The sequence below is a fragment of the Lissotriton helveticus genome, chromosome 4_1 (genome assembly GCF_964261635.1).
Source record: "Lissotriton helveticus chromosome 4_1, aLisHel1.1, whole genome shotgun sequence".
In the NCBI taxonomy this organism is placed as follows: domain Eukaryota; kingdom Metazoa; phylum Chordata; class Amphibia; order Caudata; family Salamandridae; genus Lissotriton; species Lissotriton helveticus.
In genome coordinates this window covers 256,668,622-256,686,040 of record NC_136063.1, presented here as the reverse complement: position 1 = coordinate 256,686,040, position 17,419 = coordinate 256,668,622, and the positions used below count along the sequence as shown (strand labels likewise).

The following is a 17,419-nucleotide window of genomic DNA, read 5'->3' as shown; positions in this document are numbered from 1 at the left end:
GATAGCTGCTCTGCTCCAGGATTACCACCGTGTGTTTGCTTAAGGCAGCGTTGGTATATTTATACCTGAAAGGTGCCGGGTTTGACGTAAGGATGGACATAAGACGTCAATAAAGATGTCACTAAGAACTGGTCGTTCTTACAGTGCTTTACAGGAGTTCTCGGACGAAATCAAAACAAAGGCAGCGGGGATTTCCCAGGTTGCTGGAGGCTTGGATTTGTTTAAGAACTCAGTGTGCTTTCTAGGGGGCTGGGGGAATAGGCTTCCCTAATGTGACAGCATGCGCTATGACTGAATTATGAAAAGGGTTTCTATGCCGTTGCAGAGATATTATTGATTTATAACCAGAAAAAGGCAAAGAATAGGAATATTGATTCAGGTACCTAGATAAACACACTACAATACTTTAAAGACACCACCCACAGCCCATGTCCTCCAAAATGAACTTTCAAAATGCTGAAATTTCACCGCCATACACCTGCAAATATCCAATGTCAACTCTGTCACCACGGTTACTATGCTGAGAAATGTATCATACTGTTGTAGGAACTATCTTTTTTGTTTGTCATAAACCCACCCTTCGCTATCCCCTATAGTAATGAACTCCCTCGTTTCATTATTGTTAATGGCACCTGGAATAAGATTGATGAAAACCACTTCTGCCAGCTAATTTTACTTAATTACATGGCAGTCCTTGATATAGCTGACAATGAAATCTTTCTACTTGTCCTTAACATGAACAATAGATGTTGACAGATTGAGGAAGATTCCAGCAAGTAAAGTTTAGGGACTCTCTTTTTGAACCCACTTCATTTTCTTGTGACATTCCCCTGCTAAGGCATTATAATTACCCCATTTCTTGCTATGTAACATCACTTAGTGATTTGCTTACCACACCAGATATTTTCTTCTCTTATTTTGCTGACTTTAATCAGATATATCTGAGGAGACTAACAACAATCTACACACTTAGATGACATATATACCTAAAATACAGTTGTGAATAGTTGAGTTTAAATTAAAGCTCAATCTGCAAAACACTTATTTTCTCTCCTATTTAAAAATTGAATTTACTGATTATATTCTCTGGGACTTGGTCCTAGGAGTGTCACTCCTACAATACTCCTGAGCTGAGTATCACATTAGATTCCATGCTATATTTTTACCAAACTGCTGGTAAACCCTGGTCTGACCAAAAGTGCTTGGTAAGTGCTAAAAATATTATGAATCACAAGACACCTCATTTCTAAAGGTGAAATAAATCTGGCAGTCTGGTTATTGTCATCTTAAAATATGAATATGGAAATAATCTCCTTGCTGAACTACCTAATATACAACTTACTACTATTAAAGCTGTCCTTCACTTACCTGCTCGGCTTTCCTCTAATACCAAAATATTTATCATATCACCTTTGTTCTTCGCTTCCTCAAAAGGGTACCTCCCAGAACCAGGTTGTACACACAATATGGTCTCCACAACTTACAAACATTCTCTGTATTTACACTCCTAAGTATTTGTAACAAACCTTGAAAGATGCTAGTAGAAAGGGTTTACTGAGAAGCACACCACCTCTTTATATCTAAACCCATCCACTTCACAAAATAGAATACACTTCGTCTCACTAGATTGGCCTCTCTTTCCTCACAAAACTTCAAAAAAGGTATCACCCAAAATAAATACATACACTATAGTAATTAGTTTCATAACATTGTTTGTAAAGTTAATACTGGATGTATTACTGCCTGTATCCAGTAAGTAGTTGCTCTGGGATTTTGCGTTATGCCGATTAAGGAATCTCTGAGTATAGGTCTTGTTGTAAACCTCATTTGGTACCTGTTTTAAAATGAATATGAAATCCTACACAGAGCAGACTTACAACTATCATTTACATATCTTAATGCATCCTTGATGACTCACAAACTAATTGTAGATTTCCAAGGACTAAATCCAAATACTCTAGTGGATTCTCTGTTAGGAAAAAAAAGAGAATCTTGCATGTGAAAACTGTGCAAAATAAGGGAGGGTCTTTTTGTAATCTGCTTATATTAAAATGTATATGTATAATGGTGCTTTGGGAGATGTGTTTTAATCTACCCACACCTTATGTATATTTACTGTGGTACATTCCTGCTCCCCCCCCCTGCCCCTTCCTGATGGTATGCTCCACTGAAGTCTACCTTAGAATGTTGACTGCCAACTGGCAGTCTTGGAGAGTGGGTGACTGAATAAAGACAAGTTCTTACTTTCTACCGCATCAATGAGTCTTCTTTACAACACTGGCGACGAGGCGAAGAACCTGGCGCAGGGGGCCTTGCTGTCACCTCCCCTTTCAGTGCTCTCTCCATCCAGTGACCATGTGCCATGGTGATGTTCGTGCTTCAGTGCAGCTGTGATTGAAGAGCTCAGCGTAAACTTCTCTTTGGTGCCTTTTGGTGCTAGCGGTGAGCTTTATCTTTGCTTGCTTAATTGGAAGTGATCCTTGCCATTCTGGTCCAGCTGTGGAGGCTTTCTCCCAGTTGAAAGCTGTTCATCCTGTGTACGTGTACCATTGTGAAGTTCGTGCCTTTATGCAGTTTTGAGGAGGAATTCAAAAAGGAAGTAACAACTTTGGTACCTGCTTCCTGTAAGAGTCCCCGGCCTGCATGCCCAGCTGAGTGAAAACATCGCTGGGTGCGTGATTGTGCAGAAATAAAAATTTAGTTAAGTCGGTGGTCGGATGTTGACGTCGACAATAATAACTCAGAGTGACCTTTTGGGACAAAGTATTCGGTTCCTCTAGCACAATTCATTCAAAAATAGGTGCTGTACGCAGCTGGACTACTCCTCACGGGTGCTGTTGTCAAGCTTCTGTGATTCTTGTCTTCTGAGCACCGCTATCAGTTCCCCTCAGATTGCCTTTCGTCGTTCCCAGTGCAATAGCAGAGTTCGTTAATTCCTCCAGGAGGCAGCACATCCATATTCAAGGGTCATCAGAGAGGTGTTCGTCAAACTCTCCTCAGTGCATTTCTCGTCAGTTTCCCGGTGCCCCAGCTGCCTCAGATCCGGTTCTGCTTTCTGGTCCATGTCTGCAGCTCAGGCATTCTGTGTTTGCCTCTTCCAGGAGACAGTTTCCGAAATCAGCTGAATAATCTGTGGTTTTCCGTGCTGAAGTGGCGCAGAAATTCTCTTCAGACAACTCAACTCTTGAGGGTCGCAAAGTCCTGACATACACGTACTGTGACCCCTTGGCTGGAGCGTTCGTTTTCCGAAGACTGCGTCGACAGATTTATCACAGCAGCAGCTTGTGAAGTGTTTCCTTCATTCTCAGCGTACCTATCAAGTAAGACTGTCCCATTTTTGTTCCCCTGCATTTCTCCCTACCTCAGGTACGAATATTTTTGGGATATACTGGCTTATTTTCAGGGTTTCAGGCATTTTAGTCGTGCCCCTGGTGGTCTCCTCACCCCAGTGAATACTATTTTCATCAGTGTGTCACAGCGTCTACGGTGATACACACACCAAGCAAATTAGAACTCTTCTACATATCATCCGGTCTTCAACGGTGACACACACCCCATTACTTAAAGAACATTGTTTGGACGCATTTTATTGTTTACATTGAATTCATCAGTGTACCCAACATTTGCTAATTTCTCCATGTACTTATAGTTCACCCGGTAATTTGTCAAGTGTTCTCTTAGGTCAGCAATGTGAACGGTTAGATAAAGTACCCCTCTTTATAGCGAGTATGTTACCTTGTTTTCTATTAATAAGGGGTTCCACTGGGACCAGGGTAACCTGTTTGTTCTTAGTCGGTGCTATCAGTATGATATAGTGCCAGGTAATACATGTGATTTATTCTCTAGAGGGTTCTCTTTCCCTCTCTCTCCTTATTTCTACTCCGTGCTCCATCCTTAACACTTCCCTTCCCCTCTGGTGTGTCATAGCGTCCTCACGGTGACACACATCTCAGTCTTACCTACCCGCTTGTTATGTTGCTTTACTATAATATGCCTTTTAGACTCGTATAGACCATCAGTGCACATTGAACCTTCAAACCTAGGTGCGTTTATATACCTTAAAAGTAAAGACCATAGCAAAGTTATCCTATACATTTCCCAGCCGTTTGACTTTTTCACATCTGAGTATAGTACTGGAAATTCTCCCTCATTGCAGTGATATCGTACAACTTGTGACATCCAAAGCCCTTGGTACAGTACTGTTCTATTATGCTGTAAAACCGTACAGTTTGTGACATTTTACACCTATGTGGGTTGTGGTGACCTTTCAGTACATCACAGTTCTAGTTTGCAGTGAGATCGTACAACGAGTGACATCCGGATTCCTATTGTAGGTGCATTGTTCCCAGTGATTCTTATACTCACAGTTTTGTACTCCTTGTTCTCAGAATATTGGGTGGCCCACTTTTAGTTAGCTCCTCCCTGGGTAGTGATTCTCACCCTTTCCCCCCCCTCTTTCCTTCGGGGTTAGAGTGATAGGGACCCTGCCTCTGGGTGCCCCGCACCTCTAGCTTTTGTACATTTGCCCCTTCCTTTTAAGATAAGGGGGTTCCTTTCTTTCCTTCCTTCCCTCATGGCTGCCCCGTCCACGTCCTCCAGGGACCAGCCTGCAGGGGGTACCCACAATCCCAGCAGTAGAGTGGAACTACGTATGATGTACGATCTAGTTAGTTGTTCCAATTTTAATGTTTATAAACACAAGGTATCGCTAATTAGCTACGCTGGGGAGCCCATACACTTGAGGGGCATGGTAAAGATGAAGGCCTAACCCGCTTTCGCGAGATCGGCAAATAGTCATTCTTCTGTCAGGGAACATGGGTAATATGTACACTCTTTTTCCTTTAAAAGAATCCTGCAGTAAGTCCAGCCTAGTAATCTCTGCTAAAGTACTTTGGAGTTTCACCCTACAGTATAACCCGTCAGTAGTGCAAGCCGGGACATAGGTACAATTGAGGATAACTATGACAAGATATTGCCTGCATTCAGGAGTTTAGGAATGTTCTTTTCTTCAACCAGTATGTATTTAGCTTTGTGTCTCCCACTGGCAGTGGGTTCGCGCCTGCAGTGTGACATTTGAGACTGCTGAAACGCTGACGCCCTGCTGAGCGAGAGCAGCGGCGCCGCCTTTTAAAAATTACTTTTATTATCCTTGGACCTTCCTAAAGGCAACTGGAGCCTTATCTTTTTTAACTCACCTCGGGGCTCGGTGGAGTGTGGGCGCCATCTTGAGCTGGGCAGGTCAGGCGACCTAGCTCGACGCCACACCCCCGCGCTCCGCCCCTATTTAGGAGCAGCGTCTGCAGAGCTCAGCCTGGAGGCAGGCGACCCCGGTGGCAGTGGGTTCGCGCCTGCAGTGTGACATTTGAGACTGCTGAAACGCTGACGCCCTGCTGAGCGAGAGCAGCGGCGCCGCCTTTTAAAAATTACTTTTATTATCCTTGGACCTTCCTAAAGGCAACTGGAGCCTTATCTTTTTTAACTCACCTCGGGGCTCGGTGGAGTGTGGGCGCCATCTTGAGCTGGGCAGGTCAGGCGACCTAGCTCGACGCCACACCCCCCGCGCTCCGACCCTATTTAGTCGTCCCCTTATGAGGGAGCGCAGCGGACGAGCGCAGCGGGCGCGACGAAGGCGCGCCGAAGTCAAGCCAAAGTCCTGCCCGTCTGCGCCCGTCCGCGGCCGGACAGGGCTAGGGGCGCGTCCATATGTACCCCCCTATTCCTCCTCGGCTCTCATCGCTCTTCGTGGCCCTTGGCCCTTAGCAGCTTCTACCATCAGACACATCACTGATTCTGGCCTGTATCTTAATCCCCATTATCCGGTATCCCCCACCTTCTCACTCTCCTTGTCCCACCCACCTGACCCTTCCCCTGCACCTCCTCCCCTCCCTCTATCTCTTATTTTACTTAATACCAGGTCGGCCGGAAAGCATCATCAAGAGCTATTTGTGCTGTTGGACACCCACCGGCCTGATATGTTATTTCTAACAGAAACATGGTTCTGTGAAACCTCATTGCCCTCTCTGTTGGCTGCTCTCCCTACCTCTTATGTGGCCCTTCGTGCCGATCGATCAGGGGGTAAGTCAGGAGGTGGAGTAGCCCTTATTTCTAGAGCCGAGTATAATTTTCAACTCCTTCCTTCCCTCACTATCAACTTCACCGAGCACCTGGTAGCTCGTTCTCTGGCTTTCTCTCCCCCGCTCACTTGCCTACTGATGTACCGCCCACCCCAACCTACCCAGTCATTCCTGCCGGCTTTTCAGGACCTGTTAGCCACCTTAGCTATAAATCATGCCTCTATTCTGGTACTGGGGGATTTTAATTACTGGCCCTCAGACCCTCAGGAAAGCTTAGCTTCCAAACAATTTTCCGACTCACTCACTTCCCTTAACTTTGCCTCTCACTTACACACTCCCACCCACACTCACGGTCATGTACTTGACCAGGTCTGGTCCCTTAATGTATCGGTCTCTTCCATGACCGTGTCCCCATGTCCTTGGTCAGACCACGCCATGGTATCCTTTTCTCTCCACCCTAGGTTGGCAACTAAGACTCCACCTGCCAAAAATATCTGGGCACGCAATTGGAATAGGGTGGACTTTACCGCCCTGTCATCTTCGCTGCTAACCTCCGCACCTAACCTTGAGGGCCTATCTTCCACCTCCCAAGCCGCCGCCATTGACACCTGGCTTGCGGGAGGCTGTGATAAGGTAGCCCCACTACGACGGATATCCACTCAAAGACCTAAGGAATCCAATCGCTGGTTTGGTGACGATCTAAAGGCAAAGAAGCTGACTCTTCGGCGTGCAGAAAGGCACTGGAGAATGGACTACTGCCCCCTATTAAAAAAGTCCTATTTATTTTTGCTGAACGACTATAAAAAAGCTATATTGAGCGCCAAAACAGCTCATTTCTCAGCGAAAATATTGGCAGCAGAGAACAAGTCCAGGGAGATCTTCTCCATTGTCCAGGACCTGGCGTATTCAGACAGAGCTTCCCCCAAACCTCCCCCTTCCCAGTCCCTCTGTGATTCATTGAACATCTATTTTTTGGAAAAAATTGTCAATATCAGAGCTAACATCCCACCTCCTTCCCACGCTTTTGTGGAGCCCACTCCTCCGACTGTTCATTGCTTTCTTTCCTCTTTTCCTCCGCTCACTGAGGAGGCATTCCTTGCAACACTCCCCAAAATAAAATCTGGTTCCCCGGCGGATACCTGCCCTGCCTACATCCTCCAACAAATCTACTCGGTCTGCCCCAAACCACCTTTATCCTTTCTTAACAGCTCGCTGGCTCAGGGTGTAGTAATTCCTGCTTTGAAATCTGCCACCGTAGTCCCTATTCTTAAGAAGCCTGGGCTGGACCCTTCTATCCCAGCCAACTACCGCCCCATTTCCCTCCTGCCCTATCTGGGCAAGGTACTAGAGCGACACGTTACATCAGTCCTCAGTGCCCATGTGGAAGCAAATGGTGGCCTTGCGTCCAGCCAGGCGGGCTTTCGGCCTAGGCACTCCACCGAGTCCGTCGTGGTGTCGGTCCTGAACCATCTCAGGGAGGGCATGGACCATGACAACAACCAGGCCTTGGTGCTCCTCGACCTCTCCGCCGCCTTCGACACGGTTGATCATACCATCCTACTGTCCCGTGTCGGAGCGGCGGGGGTCGAGGGCCCAGCCCTGGCGTGGTTAGCGTCCTTCCTGAGGGACCGCACCCAGGCGGTTCGGCTGGGGGATTTCTCGGCCACTCAACTCCAACTCACTTGTGGTGTCCCTCAGGGCTCTTCTCTTTCTCCCCTCCTATTCAATCTCTATATCTATCCTTTGATTTTTGCCCTTCAACAGCTGGAGGTCACTGTGTTTAACTACGCAGATGACCTCCAGCTTATCTTCAACCTTTCCTCTTCTCCTCATTCTATTTCTAACTTTCAGTCTACTATGATTTTTATCAGGGACTGGATGAACCACAATCATCTGAAGTTGAATCCTGATAAAACAGAGTTGGTCCTTACAGGTGGTTCATCCAGTCCCTGGAACTCCCTCTTCTGGCCCTCCCCTTTGGGACCCCCTCCTACACCCTCTTCCTCAGTTAAAACCCTGGGTATCAAACTCAACAACCATCTCAACCTCCACTCACAAATCAGTTCTGTTGTATCTTCTTGCTTTCTTGTTCTCCGCACCATCCGCTCTGTCTCCCGTTTCTTTTCTCCTTCTGCCCTCAGGTTAATCATGTCCGCCCTGGTTGTTTCCCGGCTGGACTACGCCAATGCCCTTTACAACGGCATCCCGGCTTACAGTCTCCAGAAGCTCCAGCTGGTTCAAAACCAGGCGGCCAGATTGATCCACGGACTTTCTCGTTTCCATCATTCCACCCCCCTGCTGAAAGCACTGCACTGGCTGCCTGTAAAGGAGCGAACCTTATTTAAGACTGGCTGCATGGTCTTCCAGGCACGCCAAGGGACTGCTCCGGCCTTCATTTCTTCTTTACTCAAAGAATACACCCCTGTTCGCGAGTTGCGGTCATCTACCCAATCACTCCTACAAGTCCCCAGATACAGACGTAAGAAATGGGGTGGATCCAATTTTTCTGTTTTGGCACCCTCCTTTTGGAACTCCCTTCCTGACCATTTACGTTCGGCTACTCACTACCCTGCCTTCCGAAAAGAGCTCAAGACTTTTCTTTTTACCCAAGCTTTCCCAATGTAATTCCTTCCCCTCCCTGTCATCTCTAGTCTTGTTTGTGTCACTGCTAAAGTTTGCCTCCATAGCGCCAAGAAACCGCATGGTGAACGTTGCGCTTAACAAATACTTTTTAAATTAAATTAAATTAAATTCTAGGGATTATATTCAAGATGCATTTGGATTGTTTTTGCGTGATTCACTGTTAGCTTTAACATGGTATTACTTTTTGCATCTGTCGTCTATCCCTACTTTTTTATCCTTACCGGCATCCTGCCAGGGGTGCTCTTTATTTTTCCCTTTTCCTTCCACCTGTACCCTTTCTCTCTCCTTCCCCGTGGCTTATCTCTTTCGTTAGCCTAGGGGAGATGTGTTGTATCTGATCTTCTCATGTTGACAACGTGCTATGCCCCTTTCTCTCTTTTCGTTCGTTTGTTCCTTCCTACCTTCCTTCCTTCCCTTCTTCTGTTCTTCTGTTCCTTCTTTATCGAAGGGAGATGTGTTGTAATCTGCTTATATTAAAATGTATATGTATAATGGTGCTTTGGGAGATGTGTTTTAATCTACCCACACCTTATGTATATTTACTGTGGTACATTCCTGCTCCCACCCCTGCCCCTTCCTGATGGTATGCTCCACTGAAGTCTACCTTAGAATGTTGACTGCCAACTGGCAGTCTTGGAGAGTGGGTGACTGAATAAAGACAAGTTCTTACTTTCTACCGCATCAATGAGTCTTCTTTACAACAGTCTTCTTTTCTCTTCAAACCAGAAAAGGCCCTTACTTATATCTTTTGAACAGGGTTCTTTGAATGTAGTTACAGTGTGGAAAAACACATGTAAAACATTTGTGAATACCAAGTTTGTCGATGTTACTTACGTTTGTGGTGACTTGACATCCTTTCCATGGTATCAGACTAACACTGACAAACAGTCTGCATAACTGGCAGTTTGTCTCCAGTGATATATCAGGCCTGTGGGCCAAAATGTCTACTGATCCCTATTTTGGTCATCAGGATCATGGAAATCTTACCAAAGCATCACCATTTTTAGTTGTACTTAAAAGATTAACCTAATTTGATAATATCTGTAGTTAGTAGTTTAGTTAGAGAACTCATAGCATCACATTGTTATACCAATACATTCTCTTCCACACATGATCAATTGATTTATCAGGAGGCTCTTGGTGGACAGTAACAGGTTTAGAATTAAGACAAACTATATTGTATGGTCAACATCTTCCAGGGATGAATTTTCTTTAGAGTAGAGGTTGCTTGAATACCTCTATCGCGGTTGTGATCCATCTTACAATCGAGTAACTATGGTAAATTGAATACTGTTTCATCAATTCATTAAGGTACAGGGCGGTAGAAAAAATCCTTTAAAATCTCTAGAGAATCTTTAGCTTTCAGAAAGGGGCTACGGCGCACACAACTGTATAAGGGATTGTAACGTGGTAACCTATGACATTTAAGATGCCAAGCTCAGCCATGAAGGTAGCAGGGAATTTCTTCAGACAGACCATAACTGTTTGTACCACTATTAAATTCTCAGTGTTGAAATATTGCAAATAAAAGGAATTGCTATTACTCAATGTAAAGGCATCAAATTTCTGTCTGAGTCAAGAGCAAAAAATAGTGAACTTAGATCTTAGAGCCAAAATTTGAAAATGGCCTTCTGTTTTCATGTGCAAAGAGGATTATATGGATTCTTTTAGAAGATTTATAGACGTGCTTCCCAATCTTTTTGCATGAAAAGGTTTTGGAAAATGCGTGTTCCATATCACATTAAGCACATTAACAGATATCTAATTAGACTAAAACAAGATAAGTATAATCAGTTATTCGTCTATGAGGCTACGGTAAAGTAGGAGAAATATTAATGTTTTGTAATTTGTATATCTCTTTCAAGTATTTTCGTGCAGGTGGTGTCTCATAAAATTCAGAATCATAATTAAGCTTTGCATGTAAAAACAGTAACAGTAATGTGACCATTTTCAAGAATAAATCTCTCCAGTTGAAAATTATGAGGACGAATGAAAAAAAACAATTATTATCAAAATGAGCATTTTATGAATAAACATCAGTTTGTCCACCCACCACATTCCCATCACCAACTTCTGAAACTGAATCATCCCAATCTGCTTACAAATGACATAAGCCACATATTACGACTACAAGCATATCTGTGACAAAAGCCACCAAAGACACGACCATCTTCCCTGTGTGCTAAAATGTCTTTCAATTGGGTCAACCCTTCATTGATCAAATAATCATCAACACCTTTACTTAATAGATTGTAGCATAAATACCTGTCGTTCCACCTTTACAAATCTTCCTATCATACTTTGGTCTTCAATGTCTGATGCTGATGCTTTGGCTACAAATGGCTCATGTCTGGAAAAGAATGACAGGAGATTGACTCATTAGTATTTCTGTGCTGATGTGTGGTAAGTTTTGTACTCTACACAATCGTTTACTGAGACACTTATTTGAAGTGTTCAGACCTTGAAACTACATTTAGAAAGTTTATGATTTCTAGAACTGATGTTACAATATCTGTCAATTTCACTACAATCCATTCATCGTCATGGACATCATATTTAATTGCCTGCTGAAAATCTTGTGATCTAGCATTCGAGCTTTAAACAAATCTATTAGTATATTATCATGCTTGTTACGCCGTAACATAACAAATAAAAGATTAAGTCACAACCAGTTTTAATTTTTTATTAGTTGGCATAGTTACTTAAAACCATTGCAATACAAAGCTTTTAAAATAAACAATCTAAAAAGATAGAAACACTTTAAATTGCCTCTCTATAGAAGGGAGGAAGCAGTATGTCAACTCACAAGTTTTCTTCCTAAAAAAGTCATGAGATCTCATAATTTAGTTAGCAATAAATACCATAGATCCATAAGTAAAAACAGTTAAAAACAGGTTTTCGCCAAATTCTAGCCCATAACCTTCAGGTTTAACAAGAATGCTGTCCACTGAATGTATAGGAATACCGAAATTACTTAAAATACAGATAGCAGCATGTCATAGTGAGTTCTTTTCTAATGCCTTACTGATCTTCAAGAGTGCAAAAAAAAAGTCTTAAGGCAGTTTAGAATCAACAGTTCAACTGCCATCATATATCTCACAAACCTGCAGTTCAGCTGGGGATCATGGGGTGACAAGCACGCAAGAACTGCCTGTCTCCGTGAGCGGATTCCTTGTGCGTTAAAATAGAATTTTAGCAGGCGCTTACGTTCTTCTAGCAGGTTATCACAAGAGCACAGCAATTGCGGTATGTCCTCAGGCGCCGAGCCAAATAGGCGACAGAGGATGCCCGTCTGTTCTTTTAACCAGTGTGGGAAATGGCGAATGCAAGGTAACAGACCCAACCTGTACTTTAAGAACTTCATTTTTATTGTTTTTGAATAACCTAGGCCAAGATAGTTCTGCGATATCCGGGTGGTGTATGAGTTCTGGATCATCCAGCAGTGAGACCTCTTTGTAAATGCTGCCTTATCTTCAATCCATGAAAGATACTTTATTGATTTCTTGACCAAACTTTTCAATGTTGTATGACTGGTCGGAGAATCCCAGAGCTGTTGTAAGCCAAGATTCAACAGGCTCCTTTGCGGCTGGTGAGGCTGGATGTAGTTCAAGCTCTTCCCAAAGATGGTTATTCAAAGTTCCTTGTTTGCTTTTTCGTGTTTTATCCCACACTACTATATACGTGCCCTGTCTTGCCAGGGTCTGTTTCTAGATGCCGAATTCAAACCTGATTTGGGCTGCTGAAGTGTGTTTAGGCAGACCAAATATTATCCTATATGCCGCTATTACAGTTTTGTCCAGAATCTTAGCGTCCCTGCCTCTCAGTACTTCACTCCTGTAGGTTACTGCCGGCAAGAGTTTAGCTCTTATTACTTGGGTCAGAGGCAGAAGAGATGGACCTATAAGCTTACTATTTAATGCTTTCAGGGCAATTGCCGAAGCAACGCCCTTGCCCCTGATGCTAGTTTTCTGTACAGTAAACAGACCATTGTTGTCAATTTTGACTCCTAGATACTTGTATACTGGTGTATTCTCAATGCGAGTTTTTTCCCAGAACCAACTATGTGACTTGGTACGTTTGTTGCTAATTGTCATTGTCTTTGTTTTCTCTAGATTAATTGTCAAATCGTTTGAGTCCGAGTAACCCTGTTTTGCCTCTATGAGTCGTTGAAGTCCAACTTTTGAGTGACTAATTAACACAATATCGTCCGCGTAGAGGAGACACGGTAACTGAAGCATTCCTAATTTGGGTGGATGAGAATTGCAGCTATTTAAGATAGTCACATCCAGTAAACTATTGATTTTTGGACACTAAGGTTGTTTTGAAGCAAGTCTCCGTCTTCTCTTCTCTAGGGAAATCTATATTTTGACAGTGTTTCCTCATTTTGTTTGTTATGGACATTGATGTTTGGCTCACACCCTCCTGGCGAGCCCCTTCCCTTTGCCAAATAATTATCTGACATTCTAACTAAATTGCTACTTTCCAACTCCAAAAATCTCTTCCTAGGAGACCTTAACCTTCACTGGAATGAACCTGATTACCCTATAATCAACCTTCTCAATAACCTTCTTGAGATTAGCAACCTCAAACAACTCTGTCACTCCCCTACTCACTCTAAAGGAGCTATCGTTGACACCATTATCTCTAACTCTGTTCTGGCATCCGTTTCAAACATCATCCCGATTGACTGTCTGATCACCATCTCATACTGTTTACGATCTCCCCTCCTGCCCCACCCGCTCCGGTGAAAAACAATAAAACCACGATTATGACAAGAAATCTTAAGTAAATCCCCCCCGGCTCACTGGAACATGAACTCCAAACTCAACTTCGTCACACACCTCCCTCTGCAAATGCTAATGAACTCACTGAGCACTTTAACAAAACTGTCACTGAGGTAAACTTGCAACTCTGAAACTTAAAACGCAAAAAAAGTCCCCTCTCAATCATGGTTCACCTTAGACCTTAACAAAGAAAGATGCACACTTAGACTTGCGGAAAGAACATAGAGACAACACCCTTTCCCTTCCCATCTCGCTCTCCTCAGAACCGCAAGATCCTCCTGCAAAAAGAACATCTTTTCTAAAAAAGCATCTTTCTTCCATCTGCAACTCTCCCGTGCCAAAAACAGTCCCAGAGAACTGTTCAAGATCATTAGAAATCAAACCTCCCCTGCATCCCTCAACCCGGTGGCCTCCACTAACAAATGTGAAGAAATTGCTAACATTTTCACAGGAAAAATTGCCAAAATTCATTGTGTTTTCCTTGGAACTCAACTCTTGCTCACCTCCCTATATCCCCCGGATACCACACCATTACCACCCTTGACCCCATCACCTCCCCTTCCACCACCTTCCCCTCTGGAACCCCTCCTCACTACACCACCGCCTAAAAACAATGCCTCATGGCAGAATTTCCACTCTGTGTCAGAGCTGGAAGTCTTTAACATCCTATCCAAACCTAAACCATCCTCTCACACTAAAGACCCTCTCACTTCTGCACCTGTCCAAGAACTAAAGCACGCCATTGTCCCCTATTGGACCAGCATCATTAACTCCTCCCTCTCAACAAGGAATGTTCCTATCTCCCTCTAACTTGGACAAATCACACCCATCCTGAAAAACCCCAAGGCTGACCCTAATGACCCTAACAACCTCCGCCCTATCTCCAAGCTCGCCCTCGAAAAATGCACTCTACTTCAATTAGACAAACACATTGACACGTACAACCTACGTGACCTCCTACAATCCGGTTTCCGCAAAGGTTGCAGTACAGAAACTGCGCTGCTCAACATAGTCGACGACATCCACCCTGCCTTGGACAAGGGCGAGACCTGCCTACTCATCCTTCTCGATCTTACCGCTGCAATTGACACAGTTAACCATTCTACCTTACTCAATGCACTTGAAGATCGCTTCAGCCTTAATACCACTGTCCTAAACTGGTTCACCTCCACCTCCTTCTTCCAACTTGTCAAAGATTTTTCCTTCTGACTTAGTTTCTGAAATGGAAGTCGAAATCCTAGAGCAGGGTAAGGTTGCAGGTTTCTGGTGAAGTCTTCTTGAAGTTGGATAGTCATTGTACAAGGTCATACTGAAGCACTGGTTTTGGTTGGAAAAGCTCAGAGCAGGGAAATTCAAATTTGAATTCCACTAAAGTCCTTACATGGATTTTTTCTGTCTTACGCCTGGTCAAGCTTTCTATCTTCAGACTAAGTCTCTGATTTTTAAGCTAATAATCACCAGTGGGACAAGCCTGGAAGCTGTGCCTGATGAAGTACTCTCAAAGTTAAACACCTTTGCTGGGAGGTCCCACTGACGGTGCTGAGGTCTTGCAAGTCAAATAATGTTCCAAGTCTCAAATTTTAAGAATTTCTGGAGTAGCACGTAGGGGTCAAGATGCACTCAAACAGGGACAACCAGCATGGTCCAGTCCAATTGCTACTAATCAGCTGTTCACTTAGGAAAAAGGTCTTGTGCAGGTTGCTGTGACCCTGTAGCCACATAGGAGGTCATCCAACTGTCCTTGGGAGTCCACTACTCATTCCTGAGTACAAGTAGGAGCAAGTCTGGCCCCTTAGGTCTCCACACAGGTCACAGCGAGGAGGGTCTCTTTAGTTGTTCCACAGTTTCCAGCTGCATCTGATGATCTGTGGGTGAGGTGGCACTCTTGTAGGATTTACTAACCAGTAGGTACAGGTAATTCCTGAAAATTAACTAACCTCTGAGAAAAATTATCCCACCCTCCCAACATTTGCAGCATATCCTGTTTACCTTACTGCAAACTATACCTCAGTGCACTATTCTGAGTAAAATCCAACATGGCAGCATCCTTCTGCCCTTGGAGGTTTCTGGTGTCCCAGCCAGTGGTCTGTTACCTAAATGAGCAGTCCCCTCCTTCTCAACCCCACCAAACTAATTGTAGGACCAGCTCCTTCTCCCAGTGGGCTGATGCCAGGTGGAGCACTGTGGGGCCAGGGAATGAACGATTTTCTTCCCCAGGTCTTCCTTTACACTTATGAATGGATAGGTATCATGCCGGTTCCTTTCATGTTAATGAAGTTCCTGATCTTTTCCCAGCAGGCCTTCCATAGCTGAGAAGAGTTATAAACCTTGCATCCAAGTTCTCTTGCCAAAAGGCCTACGCCATTGTTTCTGCTTGGGAGCAGTTTTCACACCCCATTAAAGGGAACCACCGACAGGGGCATGGTGCTGGCAGGCTATCGCTAATTAGCCAGCTGGAGGTTCAGGTAGACAAAGTCTAACTTTTTGTTTTAAGTTACTTTTTCTAATTAAGTATCAAAAATCGTATTTACCAGTGAGTTGGGTTATTAACTACATAATAAAAACAGTAGTTGAATCATTTCCGTACCTTGTCTCAAACCAGAGTTAACAGACATAGTATTTGATTCTGTTTCATAGAAATAGGTACAGCCCTTCAGAATAAAAACAGGTTTGGGGGGCTAGTCTGGGTAGCTACATGCCAACACGAAATTTCTACAACTACCACTATTAAATACCAGAACCCCTACCTTGTAGGCTATAAAGCCTATTTGGGGTGGCATATTTAATAATTTAAAAATGGTGTTCTTTCCAGTCAAAAAGGATTATTTTGACAAGCAACATATTTTACAGATATTGTGTGGGTAAATGAGAAAAAAGGAAAGGGCAAATGAAGCACTAAGAGTGATTTTGGATTGCTGTTTAAATAAACAATCATGTTGGCACTATCATCTACTATTTTCATTATCATCTTAACTTGTGGAGGGCACAGGACCTGTTAATTAAAAACAATAGTGCCAAAATACGTCGTCATCACACCGAATAATGAGAACTCACTACTAGTTAGATCTTCTAAAAGCAATGTGAAAAAAATTACAAGTACTACAAATTTGATCTAGCAGGGCAGTGGTCGGTGTACCCAAGAGGGATTACATCCTCCGTTTTTTTTTGCATATGTTGCATTGGATTTCTGTGGTGTACAGAATCCATCTTAAGGAACTAACCATACTACACAAAGTTGCTTGTGGAAAGGCCTCATGATAGCTCAAAAACTATGTGCAAATCTACCATCTAACCAGAAACTAAAAATCTGTTGATAAACACATTTTATTCACCTAAAAGCTATAGGGAAGGATTCTCGAAGCCAACAGAGCGTGATTACAAATGAAAGAGGGAAGGCTGAGAGTGAGAATGATTGAATGTTTGGAAGAATAGATAGATGAGTGGGTACACGGATGAATGGATAAATGAGTGAATAATTGAGTGCATGGATGACGTTCTAATGCAAGCAAATGGGCAAATATATGAATGGCCATGTGCATGCCGGAAATAGTCCCTCAAGTGTGTTGTGCATCACTTCTCTCTGTCTCCCTTTAGCCTGGGGGTTGAGTAATATTAAAGTAGCGGGTCTTCCCCCAATTGGTTGCCTTGCGGGATCGTACAGGGCTCCCCTTTGCACAGGGCAAAGTCTGAGAGACACAGCAAAGTGAGTGACTGCTTCCTCTGCTTAACGGGCCATGTAGAGGCAGCAGTATGGCATTAGGCCCCTGGTAGATCACCATGATTAGAACGGACTCAGTGTTTATGTTTATTTCTTTTATTTTGTGGGCTAAGCGCATCTGCAGGAGATGGCTACTGCTGTTAGCTTTGAAAATCACGTGGAACAACCATATCAGAACTACCCACAGAATTTCACATCAT

At 43.7% G+C, this 17,419-nt stretch overlaps 1 protein-coding gene across 1 annotated transcript in view; it reads right to left on the bottom strand.

Moving 5' to 3' along the window:
* Positions 1–17,419, bottom strand: part of KCNQ3 (potassium voltage-gated channel subfamily Q member 3) — an 855,832-nt gene that overhangs the window by 21,583 nt on the left and 816,830 nt on the right. The window contains exon 14 of the mRNA XM_078685552.1: positions 10,983–11,067. Within this exon, the coding sequence (XP_078541678.1) occupies positions 10,983–11,067 (85 nt within the window). The remainder of the gene's footprint in view (positions 1–10,982; positions 11,068–17,419) is intronic.